Below are 19,287 nucleotides of genomic sequence, written 5' to 3'. Positions count from 1 at the left end.
ACAGAGTATGGGTGAAGAGATGAATTAAGAAAAAAAAAATACTCAGAGTTCAGTTCAGTTCATTGCATTATCCAAAAGGGAAATTCAGCTTGCAGCAACAAATAATGAAAACACAATGCTAACATGCTCTAGATTCAACACAAATACAAAAAAAAAAAAAATCAATCCCAGTGCAATTAAAAATGATGAATAGTGGTTGATACAAGAGAAGAAGAGAGCAAAGAAATATTTGTGCAAATTGGGCAACTCACAAATTTCCACACAGAGCAAATCAAGCACATTTATTACACATGGGATAAAGCAGTGTCTGTGTTTGACTGAACACTTTTCCAAACAATGTTACAAAACAATGCTGCAAAGTGCTTACAAAGTAAAACAGGGCAATAAAATAAGGCAAAAACACATGACAAAAAAACAACAACATAAAAACAAGAAGGACAAAACAACAGAGAGGGAATAATAGTGACCACAAAATGTGAATGAAAAGACAATTATGTAAAGATTTTTAGACGGTAGCTCAAACGGTGACTCAAATTGCTAAGACCATGCAGCTTTGAATTCAGCATGGGGCCTTTTTTTACATGTCATCTTCCTCTCTCCCCTTCTTTCCTGAATTTAAATATATATTTTTTTAATTAAATAAATAAAGAAGTCTTAATAATAAGGCTTCTCTTTAAAAGAAGGTTTTAAGCAGGGATTTATATGATCACACAGACGGACTCCTGGGGTTTGCTGCTCCAGCGCAAAGAGGTTCTGACTGCAAAAGCCTGATCAGCTTTAGTTTTAAGCCTGTATCCAGGGACGGCTAGAAGGACTCGCATTCATGCTCACACAGAGCTAAAAGGTTGAGATGTAACCTGGAGCAGCTCTAAAATCGTCAGGAGGTAGTGAAAGAAGAACGGGTGTAAATGTGGTGTGTATTGTCCTTTTTCTGCAGGTGGTGGTGGACACCAGTCTGGAGAGTCCAGCAGGGTTGGCTATTGACTGGGTGACCAGCAAGCTCTACTGGACCGATGCTGGTAAACTCCTTCATTTCAGATATCACCATGTGAAATCATATTGCTGATATGAACAGTGTATTGTAGGAGATGCAGTTCTGATATCCACAGTGATAGTCGTCATTACGTACTGTTTCATTTACAAGGTTCTTGTGTGTGGAGAGGTGCCCTCCCTCATCCAGGCTTGTGTTTGCCCTAATCTCTTGACCGCCTTTGTACTGCCTTTGTTTCCCAGGGACGGATCGCATTGAGGTTTCTAATGCAGATGGGAGCATGCGCACTGTGTTGATATGGGAAAACCTGGACCGGCCAAGGGACATTGTGGTTGATCCAATTGGAGGGTAAGTTGTAACCAAATAACAGTAGTGTGTTTTAATGTATAATGTTTTAATACATAGTAATATATAAACATTGTAACATTGAACATGTGTATATATAACTGGGACTCGGACTATATGCACGGTACCTCTAACATGGTTTATTCTTTCCTATAGGTTCATGTACTGGACTGACTGGGGTGCCAACCCTAAAATTGAGCGTGCAGGGATGGATGCATCCAGTCGCATCGTAATCATCTCATCCAACCTGACATGGCCCAACGGGCTGGCCATCGACTACCAGACTAAACGCCTTTACTGGGCCGATGCTGGCATGAAGACTATTGAGTATGGCAACTTTGATGGCTCTGACCGACAGGTAAGGAGTGCATGTTCTCCCCTTTGTCAAGGTCTTGTTTATGCCAGTGTCGATGTTTGTTTGTCAAATCTGTCCACAGAATATCTCAAAGCACTTAGAAGCACAGCTGGCTTAAGCCTTTATGGGGCCCTAAGCAGAATTTGATTGAATAATATTGACTATTGTCAATGCGTGATCATTCGCACACCTACTGTAAATCTATCACAGCCATTATCAGTTTTATTAGTTGCACCTGTCTTGCTTGCATCATGCCAGATTCAGCCCGGCATGTTTTTACTTTTAAAGTTTCCCTCTTAAATAAAATAAATAAATAAATAAATAAATGGAAATGGAAAAAACAGGCAATATTAAATAAATAACTAAATAATGACATAAAAAGAACAGAGGAAGCTGTGATAATATAACAATAATTATTCAAGAATAAGATGTACACCTGAATAATTATTTTTGAAAACTATGTACAGGAGGCAGCAGTAATTGATTGACCCAGACAGTCATTAACTAGACAGCCTATTAACATTAAAAGATTATTACCATTGACATAATATAATACATAATCCAAAAGGAAAAAAAAAAAAAATCAATAGCCATTTCAAGTACTCTTGGGGCCCCCAGTGGCCGTGGAGCCCTGAGCAGGTGCTTAATTTGCTTATAAGCCATAAGCTATTAGGCCATTAGGATAAAGATGTCAATTCAGCTTTGATGTATGTAACAGCAGGATGGAGAATTGTTCAGTTGTAGGTGGTGGTTTGTGCTCTCCAACTGTGTTATGGTTTCTTCTGTTAATTTGGAACATATAGAGTCAACTGATTTTGCCAAGGTTGGTAAATCACACAAAATCACCTCATCTAATTTTTTCCTTTTTCTTTATTTTTTCATTGTATGTAGATATTGATTGGCAGCCAGTTGCCCCACCCCTTTGGTCTCACTCTGCATGAGGACAAGCTCTACTGGACAGACTGGCAGTCTAAGAGCATCCAGAGCGCCGACAAGCTCACCGGCCTGGGACGACACACGCTGGCCGAAAACCTAGAAAACCTCATGGACATACACATGTTCCACCGACACCGTGAGACAGGTCAGCGTGTGTCTGCTGTAGATGCATCTGCCAGACAAATGCAAAGTCTGTATGTAGGTGCCCTGTTGGTTTTGTGTAGTAGTCTGTAGTGTAGAAAGAGTCCTCCCAAACTGAGGATGGTCTGCCACACACTCTAACTCTATCGCAGATATTTAAGGAACAGAAACCAAAGTTTCAACAGCAGCACTGTCTTCATCAGGGTCTCTGATAAAGATATCATCGCAGTCAGTCTACTTTACTGACTTGGCATGCACCTCAGTAATTCAGGTGTGCGTTCATTCCATCCTGTAATCAAAAGAATCCTCCTGTCACTCTCTTCTCTGATTTTTGCCGCCTTTCCCTGAGTGCAGATACAGTGTCTTTGCTGACACTGAGAAGATTAGAGGTCAAGTAAACTGAACCTAGATCAGTGGCTCAGAGGACAGACAGCCCCTGGGGCTCATACCAAGCTGGCGACTCACTGAGCTCAGTGATGTGTACGGTCTTCCTATGTCCCCTGGGGTCCTGGAATGCTTTGGTGCCTGTGTGTCTGCCACATTGCCTATTTGTCCTTCTGCAAGTTTCTCGCTCTCTGTTTTGTCAGTTTCCTCCAATTTCCTCCTCCTCTTCCCATTAAAAGTCTTTACTTTAAGCATTTGCCTCTAAGCTGACCTACAATACCAGGACACTGGGTGAGCTGAGTCTGTATGTGTGTCCATCTGCAGTGCATAACCCATGTGCAGTGAATAATGGAGGGTGCAGTCACCTCTGTCTCCTTGCTCCGGCTCCCAAGTCTTCCAGCTGTGCCTGTCCCACTGGTATCAACCTGCAAATGGATGGAAAGACCTGCACTCATGGTAGGAGCCACACTCTGTTTGCATTTAAATAAAAAAAATAAAAAATATACTTAAAAGTTAAAACCAAGGGGGGTATCACATGCCAGTTCCATGATCAACCAACCCTGCCTGCTGCATCATGTGTAGTAAACTGTGTACCAAGATGTGAATGAATATGATGAACAGTGAAATGCTGGATGTGACCAAATTAAACATCAACTCAAATTAATGCAGAATGTGAGTATTAGAAGATGATACTAAGTCACGGTAAAAAAGAATCGTGTCAAAATAAAATGTTTACTGAGTGTGTTTAGAGGCCAGGATTACACTATAAAATCCAGGCAGGTTCTAAGATGTGTTATGTCTGTGCTGTGTGCAGGGATGAGCAGCTTCCTAATCTTTGCACGAAGAACAGACATCAGGATGGTTTCTTTGGACATCCCTTACTTTGCTGATGTAGTCTTGGCAGTCAACAGCTCCATGAAGAACACCATCGCTATTGGAGTTGACCCCAAAGAAGGTGAGGTGTCTGTTTGTGTTTGTGTGTTCTGCATTTCAAGGTATGTCTCTGTTTTAAGCTTTTCGCATGAGTGAAGTAGTGTGTAACTGGGCAATTACTAACCAGTTTCTTATGTGTGTGTATATGGCGCCCCCTGCAGGAAAAGTGTATTGGTCTGACAGTACACTGAAGAAAGTCAGCAGAGCCAACATTAATGGCTCAGCACATCAAGATATCATCTCCACTGGTGAGGATAGTTTTAGCGCACAATAAGATTCACCTTTTCCCAGTCATACCAGTCATAACTCCGAGATCTTTCTCTCCATAGGTCTGATGACTACTGATGGGCTGGCTGTAGACGCTGTTGGCAGAAAAATCTACTGGACGGACACAGGAACCAACCGTATTGAGGTTGCTAACCTGGATGGCTCCATGAGGAAAGTGCTTATCTGGCAAAACCTGGACAGCCCACGAGCCATCGCCCTCTACCACGAGATGGGGTGAGGCTGCTACAGTGTGATACATTTAGGAAAAAGATTGTTTTGTTTTTGTATTTGCAGATTCATGCCTGTCATTCATGCGTGCTGTGTGAGTTTTAGTAAGAGAGACCTTGATTTTTTTACTTTCAGCGCTTGAGACAATGTGTTAATTCTTTATTCAGCAACAATAGTTCTGTTACTTTGAAAGTTTAACTTAATTATGAATCTTCACACCTTGTACCTGCCTCCTAAAGTTTTCACACAACATGCAGGCCCATTTTTTTTTTTTTTTCAGGCCCTTCCCTTCACTCCACCTTTTTATGCTATCTGACCTCTGTGTCTTTTGTTGCCTTCATTCCTTGTCTCCCATTCAGTTATATGTACTGGACAGACTGGGGGGAGCATGCCAAGCTGGAACGCTCAGCAATGGATGGCACCGACCGTGTGATTCTCATCAGTAACAACCTGGGTTGGCCCAATGGACTGGCTATCGATAAGGCTGGCTCACAGTTACTGTGGGCCGATGCTCACACAGAGGTGAGTGATGAATCCTCGTTGCCCCTGAATAACCAGCCAGGTGTCCATAGCCCTGGCCTTTGCGCTCCTGAATTTTGACTAATTTTAAATTTGGATAACTAAAAATTGAAGCTTAAGCTAAAAGGCTAAAAGGCACCAGATTTCACTCCTTAAATCTAGAATCTTGGAGCACAGTAACACACAGTAACACAGATCTCTCTCTGTTTTCTTTTCTTTTCTTTCCTTTTCTTTTTTTTCCCTCCTCTAGCGCATTGAGGCATCCGACCTGAATGGACTAAACCGCCGTACCCTGGTGTCTCCAGTCCAGCATCCCTATGGCTTAACCCTGCTGGGACCACATATTTACTGGACAGACTGGCAGAGCCGCAGCATCCAGCGGGCAGACAAGACTACTGGGGCAAACACCATCACTGTGCGAGCCAACCTGCCAGGCCTGATGGACATCCAGGCTGTAGACAGGGAGAAGCCACTGGGTGAGTGTGGCATTCTGCGGGCCACTGGGCTGATGTTGAATGACTTTTCAAAATGGATTTTCGCCTGTGTTTTCATCCCGTGGCTTGTTCCATCTGTCACTCACCTCCCTTCCCTAAATGCCACAGCATACCTTTGCAGAAACAAAAGTTGTCATGCTCATATGAATCAAAGGATCCGTGTGGAAAGGTTTACATTGGCTTCAGACTGGTCAAATTCTTTGCACACTAGGCCCCGCTGTGTGCTTTTGCTTTCATCTCTGTGCAAACATCTGTTGGTCAGCTTGTTAGAGGATTTGTGCACCTTTTATTATTGATCAAACAGCCTCTAAATCCTCAGATTCTCTCAGCAGCTATTGTCAGAAACTTGTCTTTCACTGAAGCTGTTGCTGCTGGTCTCAGAATTTTTGTCACCGCTATTTTTAGTTTCCCTTGGTTTTGGTTGTCATGTTAATCTTCATGATGGTTTAAGTAAATGATCAATATGAAGCTGCAGCAAGTAAACACAAATTTGTATGTGAAAAATGTTGTTGTTTTTTAATATTTCAAGCAAACTCGGTTTCCTATACCAAAATCTTAACAGTCTGTATCTCTCAATATAAATCTTTTGTGTCCTTCTTATGTCCTTGGCCTTAATAGGTTTTAACAAGTGTGGTAGGAGGAACGGGGGCTGTACCCACTTGTGCCTGCCTCGTCCTAACGGCACATCCTGTGCCTGTCCCACCGGCATCCTGCTCAAGGGAGATGGAAGGTCGTGTGACGACTCTCCGGAGACTTACCTGCTCTTCTCCAATCGCATTAGTGTGCGGAGAATCTCTCTGGACACCAACGATCACACCGACGTGCACGTACCGGTCCCAGAGCTTCACAATGTCATCTCACTGGACTATGACAGTGTGGATGGGAAACTCTACTATACTGATGTTACCCTGGATGTTATAAGGTATGTACACACACAGATACATTAAGATATGCACATGTGCCAGCTTGCAAATTCGGTTGCAGCTTACAAATTCACCCCCACCACTAAACCTCAAAAACACATTGTAGGAAGACTCTCATTTTCAACGGCTTTAGCAAGATCAAATCCTGGAATTGCCGCAGTGTCAACAATGAGCTCATTTTCATAATGCATTGCAGTTCTCTCCAGGTTTGCAAACACACATTAAAAGTAAGACATTAAGACAGATGACATTTCTAGCTGCTCCTTCTATGAAAAATGCTGAACTGAAAAAAGTAAAATAACACTATGTTTTGGTGCAAAACAGCATTAAAATTTCATTTTCTGTTGATGAACAAAATATTGGTAAAGTGATTAGTAATTGTGATTACAATATTTAACCAAGCAATCGGGATCACCAGCTCTTACCATAATTGTATAGCCATATCACATACCTTGTCTAAATTTGTCATATTCCCCAGGCGAGCTAATCTGGATGGAACTGGCATGGAGACGGTGATAAGCCAGGGCCTGAAGACTACAGATGGGCTGGCTGTGGACTGGGTGGCCAGGAACATGTACTGGACCGACACTGGACGCAACACCATCGAGGTGGCCCGCTTGGATGGGACAAGCCGCAAAGTCCTGGTCAACAACAGTCTGGATGAACCCAGAGCCATCGCGGTGTTCCCCAGCAAAGGGTAAGGGAAGAGATTATGTCTGTTCCTGAATGGCTACAGGCGCCTTATGTAATACAAAACCTTAAACTATCTGCAACATGAAAATTCAGTCATTAATACCCAATAACAGGAAAGAATATGAGATGATGAAGTAAATTTCTGACTTTTGAATGGACAGATGAAATATGTAGGTACAGAACACCTGAATTATGCTGCTGAAGCTCCTGGGAGAAAGTTGAGAAATTTATGCTTTCTTGAAGATGTAAAAAGATTTCCACATTATCACTTAGAGTTAGAGTTAGAGATGAAAGAGTATCTTCTGACAAGTGTTGTTTCTGCAGGTATCTGTTCTGGACAGACTGGGGTCACATTGCTAAGATTGAGCGATCCCACCTGGATGGGTCGGACCGTAAGGTTCTGATCAACACAGACCTCGGATGGCCCAATGGACTCACACTGGATTATGACACACGAAGGTCAGACAGGGAGATGCTTGAAAGCAGGGGCTAAATGGGAGAAGTAGGGCATATGGCCACATCGAGGAGGCAAAATTAGATCAAATCAGAAGAAACCTCTATGATCCCTGTGGAGAGATGGGATTACAGCAGCACTGAAGAAGTGGATTGATATGAAAATAAGACAAAGAACACTATGAATAATAAAACAAGTAATTCTTGCAGTCAAACACGTTGAGAATCATACAGTGAATAGATAAAAGAAATTATATTTGTTGAAAGATTATGTTTGTATGAAGTGGCTGTGTAAGTGTATTTTCATGTTACGTGTCAGGATATGCAAATATGGATTTCATCACAAATTAAATCATGGAACACACTGAACATCAAACATCCCAGACCAATGATATGTAAACATGTAGGAGTGTTTTCTTAGAATATTCTGTTCACCTACTCTGTTCTGTTTCTTTTTTTTTTTCTAAAAGTATTTAAATATGGAAATATGTATGTGAATCTGTGAATATGTGTGCTCTCTGCAGGATATTCTGGGTGGATGCCCATTTGGATAGGATTGAGAGTTCTGACCTGAATGGGAAACTACGTCAGGTCCTTGTCAGTCCAGTCTCTCACCCCTTCGCCCTCACACAGGTATCTTTCCCCCAGCTGTCAATCACTGAGCTGACCCTTCCTCCTGGCTACCTCCTCCACTCACCTGCTCTCACTCATCAGCTCACTATGTGACTCTCACTGGTTGTCCCTCGCTCCGTCAACTCACACTGAACCCATTCGACTTAACCATTCCTTCTACTTCCCTTCATCTCTGACCCTCATTTTTCTTCCTCCTCTCTCCTTCCCTTCCCTTTCTTCTTCCCTTACCCCTCCTCCTTGTCTGTGTTTTTCCTCTCCTCTCTTCTTCTCCCTCGTTTCCCCAGTTGAAGCCGGTGTCCTCCCCTCTAACCCCTTTCTCCCGACTCTCGCAGCAAGACCGCTGGATCTACTGGACGGACTGGCAGACTAAGTCCATCCAGCGGGTGGATAAACACACCGGCCGCAACAAGGAAACTGTGCTGGCCAACGTGGAGGGCCTCATGGACATCATAGTGGTGTCACCTCACAGACAGACAGGTAAGGCAGCTTTTCATCTCCAGCTGACAGGAGAAACAAGGCACCACAGTCCACAATCATGCTCATGATTCTGTTTGTGAAGGAACTGATGCGTGGCTCATCAGTGGCTCATCAGAGGCTCAAGCTGGCATCTAAAGCATGGGACACACCAAGCTGACTTCATCTAGTGCCAGCCGAGGCAGACACCCACATAGCTTTGCGTTGCCTGGCAAAAGTTATCCATAAACACACCTCACAGACTGCACCTGATGGCCAATGTGTACACACCTGCGTGAGGGGGAATAGCTCTCCTTGCCAGGAGGTGGCAGTAGTCTCTAAATAGTTAACTCAAAATAGTAATCTGCGAATCTCTGTAGTTAGGGAATCTGGGAAGGATTTTGGAAAGAAAGCTAATGGCCTCCACTACCAATCCACATACTGAATCAGGCAGTAAGCTGCTGGCAAGTGTGGGACACACCACATGGCTACAGGCAGTCGTCAAGGCCCAACAGGGGCTGACAGCCAGCCGTCAGCTTGGTCTAAAAGATTTATGACGAGAGTTGAAACTTGCAACGACTTGCAAAAGAAAGTCAGTACGTATGATCTGCAGCGTTCTGAAACCTGCCAATTTACACCAATGAGACTGGACAAGACGCTGCATTGTTTCACAAGCGACAACTCTGTTTACTTAAGTGTCTTTGCCAGCTCTCTGTAGCTGAATGGAACACAGCTCTATTCTGCCTTCACAGGAATAGGACGTCAGAGTATCATCTATAAAACTTTGCCAGCACGGCGTTTACTGTGTCAGTTTAGGAACACGGGTGCTCTCTTCCTTGGCATTCCCCGTGGGAGAAAAGTTTCTTTCTCCTGAAAACATTCATTTCTCCCATGGATGCACCATAAACGCCATGTTTTTGCCCTGGTTAGAGGGACATTCTGCAGTCTGACTTCCCATGAAAGCCTTGTCTCGTGTACAACCACACTGTCTCTCTTGCATTGCTGTAGATAGTTCTGTCATAATAATGCTCAATATAATATCTAATATCTATCAGGATAATACACCGAGAAAACGGCAACTGCTGAGACAGCATTTCACCATGGAAGTGGCTTACAATAAAACTGAACTTTTGGACAACAAATGAGATCCTATCTGTAGATACTGAGAAACACACACCATATAACCCTATACATTTCTAAAACCAGACTCTTTTCTCGATGGACACGGGGGGACAGCATTTGTGTTTCTGCTGTAGTTTCTAATTGAGCAATGCTGTAAGCAGAACATACTACTGCAAGAGGAGCCTTACAGCTTATCAAGAACGATAAACTTGATGCTCCCTCCAAAGGCCATTGGGGCATTCAGCACATTTTATATCTTTTAGGGTCTCCAGCAAAAAGCAACTGATATGCAGTAAAGGTAACAGTACAACAAATTAGCTGCAGCAGCAATTAAGTACAATGATTTTCTAAAGTCAGTAACCTTTGAAAAATTACTTTTGATTTAGCATTAGGAAATGAGCTTGAAACTGATAACCAGCCTCCACTTAAAAGTAGTTTATTAATAAATCAATAGTATTGAAGTCCTAAATCAGGCTTTGTGGAAGTACTACATGGCAAGTTAAAGAAATGTATTCATTGTAGATGCAGCAGTTTATGTATTTTTGCATTATCATTTTCCCAGCATCTAAACATAAGAAAATCAATAATGAACAGTGTTTTGCAGATATAGGCACAAGGCCAAAGGCAGAGTATTGCAGATTATCACTCCTTCTCATGTATTGTGGCGTAGTTATTGGAATATTACATGTTTGGTTTGTAAGGAGCCAAAGAAGTAGAAGGTAACATGGATATGAAATAATGTTTGAATAACATTTAGCTTCAGTAGTTATGAGATAGTGTGGCATTTAAGTAGACTATACATGTGGAGGCACTCAGCTTGTGATCACATACAGTTTGTTTTCTTTGGTCGAGTCTCGGAAGGGGTTTCCCCGTCTCTGTCATGCTTCCAAAGATTACTTTTATTTTTCCCCTTGTAGCCTTTGGGTTTTTGTGGATTTTTTTTCTTGCCTGCTACAAGGGTTGAGTTTAGGGGGTGCCATTATGTGTTTTATAAACTGTGGGCTGTAAACAGTGATTATGGGTTATATTAAATAAATTTGAACTTGAAGTTGAATTACAGCCTAGGCTTGTAAAATGGACTCATAAGTAGTTCGGTTAACAAATTGAATTCTCGCCTCTGTGTCTTTAGCTAAGCACGATTCGCCGTCTGTGTTCTTTGCCATAATTTAGTACAATGAAAAGACATTTTATATCATCATATCCACAATTCACCCTTAGGTTGTTTTATTTGATCATGAGGAACTGCTACTATCAGACGTCAATTTCCAGCCTTTGAATACTTGATATTCTTATTTTCAGGCTTGTTGTTCAGGTTATTTGGTGCCACCTGAGCTCAGATGGCTTTGTTCTCGTGTGACCAAACAAAACATACTAAAGGAAGAAACCGTACAATTTGATTAAACTGCCTCAGTCATGCTTGGCGTAGACCCATCCTCATTGAAGTCCTGTTTTCTTTCTCAGGCACCAACCTCTGTGGGGTGAACAATGGAGGCTGCACTCACCTCTGCTTTGCCAAGACCAACAGCTTTGTGTGTGCCTGCCCCGATGAGCCAGATGGCCGACCCTGCTCTACAAGTGAGTGACTACATTTTGCGTGTTTGTACGCCTGTTCCCATAGCTATGTTTACTTGATTAGATGAAGTATGTATCACCATTCTGAAGTCCTTTTTAAATTCAGGTGCTGATAAGCATGTCTTCTTCAGTCTCAGGTTATGTTCCCACCTCAGCATCCAGGGGCACCACCAGCACCCCCGGCCCCAACAAAATTCCCAAAACTCCAACAGACATTCCACAACGGGAACCCTCACTTGTCAAGTATGCCTGCTTTCCATTTAAGTAGCTCTTGAGCAGTATTATAGAAAGTTGCTTTGAAAAGTAATTAGTTACTTTACTCTTTTATGTACCTTAAAACTGACTATCCCAATAATAGTTTCACTGTTTTTGTACCTGTTCTTATCTATAAAAAAAAAAAAAAAAAAACAATGTGAAAGAAAACTCAATTTGGTGACATTGTAATTTGTAGAAAAACTAATAATGGGTTGCACAGGTTGGAAACTAATTCATTATTAGTTAAAGCAAGAAAGTAATCTGAGCTTAAAGAAATATGTTACTTTCATCACTGCATAACTTGCATTGTTTCCCACCGACACAGTGAAGGCAGTTTTCTCCCTTTCACTCCCTTTTGATATAATTAGTTTGCAATGGATTGCATTACAATTGATAATTATCAGTTTCACCTGCATTTTATTGTCTTCTCTAACGCTCTGTTGTTTCATTTTATAGTTGCACCGAGAAGAACCTAAATGTAGAGGGCTGCTTAGAGAACAGTGTAGTTACGGCTCCCCATGGTGAGTACATGATCACTACTAACCTCATCATTCAGCACATTGCAATGTGTCAACAAGAAATATTGGATTTGCCTTGTGCTGTAGGCTGAGTAACATCTGTGCCATTTATCTCAGGAGAAGGACTTCATATTAGCTACGTGATTGGTGGAATACTGACCATCCTGGCTATTTTGATCCTCATTGCTGCCTTCATTATTTACAAGTAAGTCAACCTTTCAACTTTGGTCTTTATTTCCTGTTCCCTTTTCTCCCATTAAGGATAAACTCTCCTATCTTTGATGCACAGTTGCTTAATTCATTAGATTGACTTATTTATTTGCCGCTTCTGTGTGTCTTTGGTCAACAGACATAAAAAGTCCAAGTTTGCTGACCCGGGGGTGAGCAACCTGACCTACAGTAACCCCTCATACCGGACTTCCACACAAGAGGTCAAGATCGAGGCCTCCCAAAAGCCTCCGATCTATAACCAACTCCGATATAAGAAAGAGGTAACTTACCCGTGTGCGCACTGAGGTGAAGACTGTTGACCTTTTTTTTAATAGAAGAATGGATTTGAGGTGAATCCATGATGTTTCATACGTATGATCATAGCCTGTGTAGGTGTATGGCTGGTAACCATGGAGACAAATGTCATTCCTGTTTGTCTCTCTAGATTGATTGTGTTGAAATATCGTAACATGTGACACAAGCAGTCACCGACCCCAGCACTTATCTCTTCCTTTCTCCTCTTCCCCCTCTCCCTCACTGCAGCCTTCTCATCCTTACAACTCCCTCTCTCCCTTTATATTTTGACCTACTTGTCCCACGGAGAGGTAGTTACACTGCATGGAAGAATCATGTCCTTTCCACTTCTATTTTCCCTGACTTTTTCTTGTGTTTTTTTTTTTTTGTTTGTTTTGTTTTGTTTTTTTCTCTTATGCTCCCTTGTTCTGTCATACTCCTTTCCTTATCCTGTTCTGTTTTTCACTGCATGTGTCCTGCTATCTGAACTTAATCATTGCTCTGTTTGGGGTATTTTCAGAGCACTATGATCAGAGGCATGTTAATTTATGTACTACTCACAGGATGTTTTGATGCAGCTTTTGATAACTGACGCATCTCACAAGGTAACTAAAAGCTAAATGCCAAGACAGATGAATTATGAGTTGAAGGTGCTACATTACAATGATGCAGCAATGTTTAAAGATGACATATTACATTGCCTTCTTTAAACATCAATATGTCATTGTATCATTGTAAAATTAGTGATGATATTCTGGTGTATAGCCACTTGGTTTGTAGTCTCTCTCTCTCTCTTAGACTAGTGCTACTAGTGTTTATCAAAGTTAAGACCACCGCTTCGCATAAACTCTGTTGCTCTGTTTTGCAAATAAGATGTTGCTACGTACCTCCCCTCACCCATCTTAGTGTTGCTCCAGGGTTTGTTTATTTTAAGGAAAATTAAAGCTAAGAGCTGATAATTACTGAGTGATTCTTCTCATCGGCTTTTCACTCCATTGATCATCTGCAATTGCATGAAACTCTGTAAGCTTTAGCTGCGATTGCACTGAAAGAACAGTGTGCTCTTCCTGTTTTGTTCTGTAAAGCAAACCAACAGATTTCCCTCCAGATCCAACCTGGTGGCTCACAGTGAAAAATGTAGTGTTGAGACCCACAGATCAAGCCAGTCATCTCGATGATGATCTCAATTTGTTTTTAATAATGTCTCAAAATTTGTATGGGTGTTGAAATTCCACATGTAGCACCTTTAACTGTTTACAGTAAATAAATCCTCCTCCCTGAAGTTGACAATACTAACTCCAGAAGAAAGCACAGCGTTACTAAATGGAGCCAACCTGCTGTGCATGGGTTGTATTTGAAGGTTGCTGTTGATCTGGAGTGTTTCTCAGTTGATTGGTGAATAATCCTTGAAAGAAGAATCCACCCCAAAACACTCAAACACTCAAACACATTCTTGTTCCTGGATACAACATAGACTATGTGATGTTGGTTCTTGATTTTTCCAGGTATTACAATAGAGTTTATTAGGAGAATATGGTTCAGACATCTTAAACTATCACTTGAAACATATGAAATTGCTGAAAAATTACTTAAGTAGAGGTTAAATGACTGGTATAAAAAAACGTTTTTAACTTAAAGTAAAAGGTATCCGTAAAAGTTACTGAGTTACTTTTTAGAAGACAGCGTAATGTTACTGTTTCAAATGTTCTTTTCTTTGTAGAGCTGAAGGACAAGAATGTCAAAAATAGATTGTTTTGAATGGTAAAATTAGAAACCCCAAAATTAAGTTTACAAGTTAAAACCAGATTACTATTCACTGCTTAAGGACCACATTTTGTCATCTTACATTGGTCCAGGTTCTGATGCTAAATGGGTCTCCTAAACTATGATAGATTTGATTTAAAATGAAGTATGATACTTTAGTAAAAACATAATACTCTACACAAAACACTACACAATCCACCACATCAGTAAAATGCATTGAGCTTCCTCTTTCTATGATGCTGTAGGCGACTTTGACCTTTGACCTGGATACTCCAAAATTTAATCAGCTCTTCCTTCAGTCAGTAGTAATCCAAACAATCAAACGCACAAGCAAGTGGGAGGCAAAAAACATAACCTCCAACCTCCTTCAGTGGCACAGGTAAAAGTAACACAAGCGGGCACCACAAAAGCTACTCAATTACAGTAATCTAACTATAAATGGAGAAATCTCTGTACGTATTTCTGTCTGAATTTTCTTGACACTAGGAATAACAGTAATTATTTACCTGTACCCCTGGCATCAACAGAAAACAACAGGTTTTGGTGTCAGTCCCTCACAATCAAAGAGCAAGAGCTTCTCTCCAGAGCTGCCACTTTACACACCATTCAGCAATCATACAGGAAAAAAAAAATCAACACAGAGGAGGCTGGGACACCAATTTATTTACTGACAGTAGCCTCAACAGACCAGAATGCAATCAAGCACAAGACAGGTTGTCTCTTGAAGAAGGGCAAATCTTAGACTGGGGGAAGGAAAAAAAAAAAAAAAACTTTACTCTCCTATTATGTTCCCCATTGCTTTTGCTCTCTTAAGCTACCCACCTACACAACAAGTTTAGGCATGGCCTTTGGAAGTTGTTTGAAAAAGTGTCCTGAGAAAAGTCAGAAATCACAAACTGAAGTATAAGTGGACATCACAGATTTAGGGAATGTGGGTACACACACACACAAACACACACACATACACACATTTACAACACTTCATTACAAAATGTTGTGGAATGCACTGAACATCACATAGTCATGATATCTAACAGTGTGGGAGTGTTGCAGGTGGATTTTTCCTTTCACTACTGACATGTGGGACATCGCTCTGGCTAACTAATCATGTCTTGCTCTGTAGGGGGGAGTGGATGGAGGCTACACCAAGGAGAAAATCCGCATTGTGGAGGGTGTGTGTCTTCTGTCCAATGAGGAGCTGTACTGGGATGACCTAAAACAGATCAAGCCGTCCCGAGGCGGCCTGCACACCTGCATGCGCACAGACACAGTGTCCCTGCAGGCCAGCAGCGCATCGCTAGACGATGGCGAGACAGAGCAGCTCCTCCAGGAGGAGGTGTCCGAATGTTCTTCCATAACCACCTTGACCCCCTCCGTCATCACCCCGCAGCGCCATGCCCAGCACAGCCTGCCCGACACCGGCTGGGTCTCAACACGCAAGCCCTCCACTGAGAGTGAAGTGTGAGGCATGTCTGCTGTCCCCAAACTGCATCCGTGCTTTGTCTCGCCTGCATATGTAATACACAGATACATACATACAGACAGACATAAACCTGTATTTATAGCTGGTACAACTTATGCACACAGATATGTAGGTACAAACAGTGATACATGCATCCTGACACTATGTAGAGTAATGGTACATATTGTATGAACCTGATTAGACACAAGTAAGTTCACATAAACACAACTCCTGTCTTTGAAACTGGGGCTCCGTCCTACTTGTGCACACACAGATACACATACACACAGCCAGTGCATTGCAGTCCTCCAACAGTACCCTCAGTGCTACTGCCTTTAGGTGAAATAAAAGACAACTAATGAGCATGCTGGAATAAGAACGCAAAAGACTCTACGGAAGAAGTGAACCGTGAGACACAGGCATATCCGGAGCCTTTTTAAAGGATGCAAACTCTAAACGGGAGGGACGCTTCTCTGTGTATAATGTTACATTTTTTTTGTGAACTTTTTTTGACAGAGCTAAAATGATATACTCCTGGACTAAATAACACAATGCTCTCTCTAATGCCACTCATCATTTGCCATGTCTTTATGAACTCTATTTATGAACGTTTTGTACTTCAGAGTGGGTTTGCTGATTTTAGAGAATGGTGAGAGTGTTGTGTTGAACTATGTACAGCAGGACCCAGGTATTCAAAAGTTATATTTATGACAGTGCCAAAGGGTGGGGCTTCACAAAGTCTCCATGCTTCATTCTTCATCTACACTTCACTAGAAATGTATTTTAATGGGATATTTGTTTCATTTGACTTAGTGACAGCCAGGAAGCTGTTTCTCTCCCCTGTGTGAGAGTTCAGTGGTGATTCCATCTGCTTCTGATATCATGTTTTATGACCTCCAATGAGTCAATCAAGGACTTAGCTGGTACTCTTGGTTGTTTTTCAAATCCTTTCATCCTCAACATAAAGCAGCCTGAAAGGAGACTTTTTATCTTTCTCTCTTGTTTTTGTAAGTTGTAATTCAACCATTGCTGATCCTCGAGGATAGCAGAAGAGGCCGTGATGAAGTAAAGCTCAAGTGCCAAACATTTCTTCGTTTTCCTCCTTCAGTTATATTTATGTTTCTCGGAGGGTGTAAAATGTACATGACATTCTTTAATGCATTCTCATTAAAGCAGATCTATCAACTCTAAACCTGTAATGCAATGTGCGCTCGCAGTACATGCTCCATTACAGTATAACACATGATTCCCTTTGGGTAACATGGAATACAGTATGAAATACTTAGGAACACTGTGCATATCTGAACCCATCAGGCGGTGAGGGGTATAACTTAGAAACTATCACTGACAACCTAATGAAACATTAATTTAATACAGGTAAAGGTATTATGCATTGCTTTAACATTGAAGAGTACGTTCTATCTGTTGTTCAAAATATGGTACATGGAAATACATTTCTATATTGACAAATATATATATATATATAAGTTAGACAAAACCATGTATTTTGAAGTATCTTCTACAAGTTCAGCAATTTGCTGATTCGCTGCTAGACAAAGCACTGAGGCCAATGAACAAGGGTCTTGGCAGCTACGTAACCATTGGATTGTGATGGTTGGTTGACGGTAGGCCTGCAGAGCATCACAACGATCCAGTAATGAATCACCGCAGCTCAGTCCCTCCCACTCTGCTATAGAATCGCCAAGCTGTACAGATTTTACCATGCAGATATAAGCAAACATTTGTGTTGAAGATATTGTGTTGATTATGTTGTATAGTCTTTTGTACAAAGGGATTTCATGACCATTTTGACTTGTATTAATTTTACTCACTGGAGAAGAACATTTTTTTTTTTTTTTTTTTGCTGGATTATTTTAACCACTGTGTTTCCAGGCCTTGTAAATGATAGGGAAGATGCCAGTTATTTAATAGTGCTCTTTTATGTTATGAAATATTGGTTGCGTATAGCTGTTGTAAAGTTAACAAAAGAGGTATTTATGATTTCTTTGTTTGGTTGTCATTTAATATGTAAATATGAAAAAAAAAACTGTATATGTATTTCCATTGCAGTACTAACAAGCTGTGTTGTGTGATATAGTGAATTATCCCTTTGCTATCTTTTAATATAAAACTGCATTTGCATTTCAATGAAATTTTGGCTGACTCATCCATGCTACATCACTCCTTGTTGGAGAGAGTTTCTTCATCACTTCAGAACATTGTAGAAATGCTGACATGTTCTGCTGGCATCTACATTTCATTACTGACATATGATAAGTGCAAAGATATTTCAGGTTTTTGTAGAAAGTGTTTTCATACCTCTTGCTGAAGCTGCAACCAGTTTATCAATTTAAAAGTTGGACTCTGTTCAGAAATGGGATTGAATATTTGTTATACATACATACATATATATCTATATCTATCTATCTATCTATCAAAAGTTATATTTATGACAGTGCCAAAGGGTGGATAGATCTATCTATCTATCTATCTATCTATCTACATAGACAGATAGATAGATTTGTTATATATATATATATATATATATATATATATATATATATATATAATTTTAATAGCAAAATGTGACAAATACGGGGAATAAGATCCAGAATGTGAGCATAATAATCCTTAGCACACATCAAGACATTATTTTTTCATTAATCATAATAATAAAGATCTACAGTAAACCCATTATACCTTTTTTCCAAACAAAGTATTTAAATGTCACTGCAAAAACATGAATCCATAGTAGCACCAGACTGTTTTTTCTCACCCGCACAGTAAGTCCCTGTTGGTGTATTACAGTGATCTTTCAGCATGGCAACAACTTCTCATCTCACACACACAGGCCCACTGAATCTGTTAATCCGTGTTAATTTGTCCGCCTCCAGTGTCATGAGGATACATAACAGAGCTGACAACATCAGTGGCTTAAAATATGAGAAGATTCCTATGCTCTGTGTGTTTGAATGAAGAAATGATCTCATAAAGGCTGTACGAGAAATAGGTGTAGACATGGGCCTGAAATGTAAATGTATTAAAAGAAATACTTCACTTTTTGAAGGTGTGCGCATGCGCAGTTTGCACACGTTTTAAGTCACGAGTGCCTAATGTGCATATAAACAACGCATCTGTAACAAGAATAGAATAGATTATTACGAAATAAAAAGCACGCTATATGAAAGATGGACAAATCGTTGGTCGTGCAATCACAACGTAGACGTTAATGCTGCGTATTATTTCATTTAGAAGATTGACACATGATTTCTAAGTTGGCATTGTGTGTGTGTGTGTGTGTGTGTGTGTGTGTGTGTGTGTGTGTGTGTGTGTGTGTCTAAC

At 40.9% G+C, this 19,287-nt stretch overlaps 1 protein-coding gene across 1 annotated transcript in view; it reads left to right on the top strand.

Moving 5' to 3' along the window:
• lrp4 (low density lipoprotein receptor-related protein 4) overlaps nt 1–18,080 on the top strand; it is a 124,265-nt gene extending 106,185 nt beyond the window's left edge. The window contains exons 18-38 of the mRNA XM_030079774.1: nt 938–1,019; nt 1,234–1,339; nt 1,493–1,694; nt 2,583–2,772; nt 3,477–3,608; nt 3,967–4,107; nt 4,247–4,333; nt 4,415–4,586; nt 4,940–5,102; nt 5,350–5,575; nt 6,212–6,515; nt 6,995–7,213; nt 7,534–7,668; nt 8,187–8,295; nt 8,628–8,772; nt 11,332–11,445; nt 11,574–11,685; nt 12,154–12,218; nt 12,333–12,420; nt 12,565–12,706; nt 15,607–18,080. Coding sequence (XP_029935634.1) covers nt 938–1,019; nt 1,234–1,339; nt 1,493–1,694; nt 2,583–2,772; nt 3,477–3,608; nt 3,967–4,107; nt 4,247–4,333; nt 4,415–4,586; nt 4,940–5,102; nt 5,350–5,575; nt 6,212–6,515; nt 6,995–7,213; nt 7,534–7,668; nt 8,187–8,295; nt 8,628–8,772; nt 11,332–11,445; nt 11,574–11,685; nt 12,154–12,218; nt 12,333–12,420; nt 12,565–12,706; nt 15,607–15,948 — 3,276 coding nt within the window. The 3' untranslated portion in view covers nt 15,949–18,080. The remainder of the gene's footprint in view (nt 1–937; nt 1,020–1,233; nt 1,340–1,492; nt 1,695–2,582; nt 2,773–3,476; nt 3,609–3,966; nt 4,108–4,246; nt 4,334–4,414; nt 4,587–4,939; nt 5,103–5,349; nt 5,576–6,211; nt 6,516–6,994; nt 7,214–7,533; nt 7,669–8,186; nt 8,296–8,627; nt 8,773–11,331; nt 11,446–11,573; nt 11,686–12,153; nt 12,219–12,332; nt 12,421–12,564; nt 12,707–15,606) is intronic.
• The last annotated feature ends 1,207 nt before the right edge of the window (nt 18,081–19,287 follow it).

The sequence above is a fragment of the Myripristis murdjan genome, chromosome 3 (assembly GCF_902150065.1).
Source record: "Myripristis murdjan chromosome 3, fMyrMur1.1, whole genome shotgun sequence".
NCBI lineage: Eukaryota > Metazoa > Chordata > Actinopteri > Holocentriformes > Holocentridae > Myripristis > Myripristis murdjan.
The sequence above is the reverse complement of the archived record's forward strand: the minus strand, read 5'-3'. Positions and strand labels throughout refer to the sequence as shown.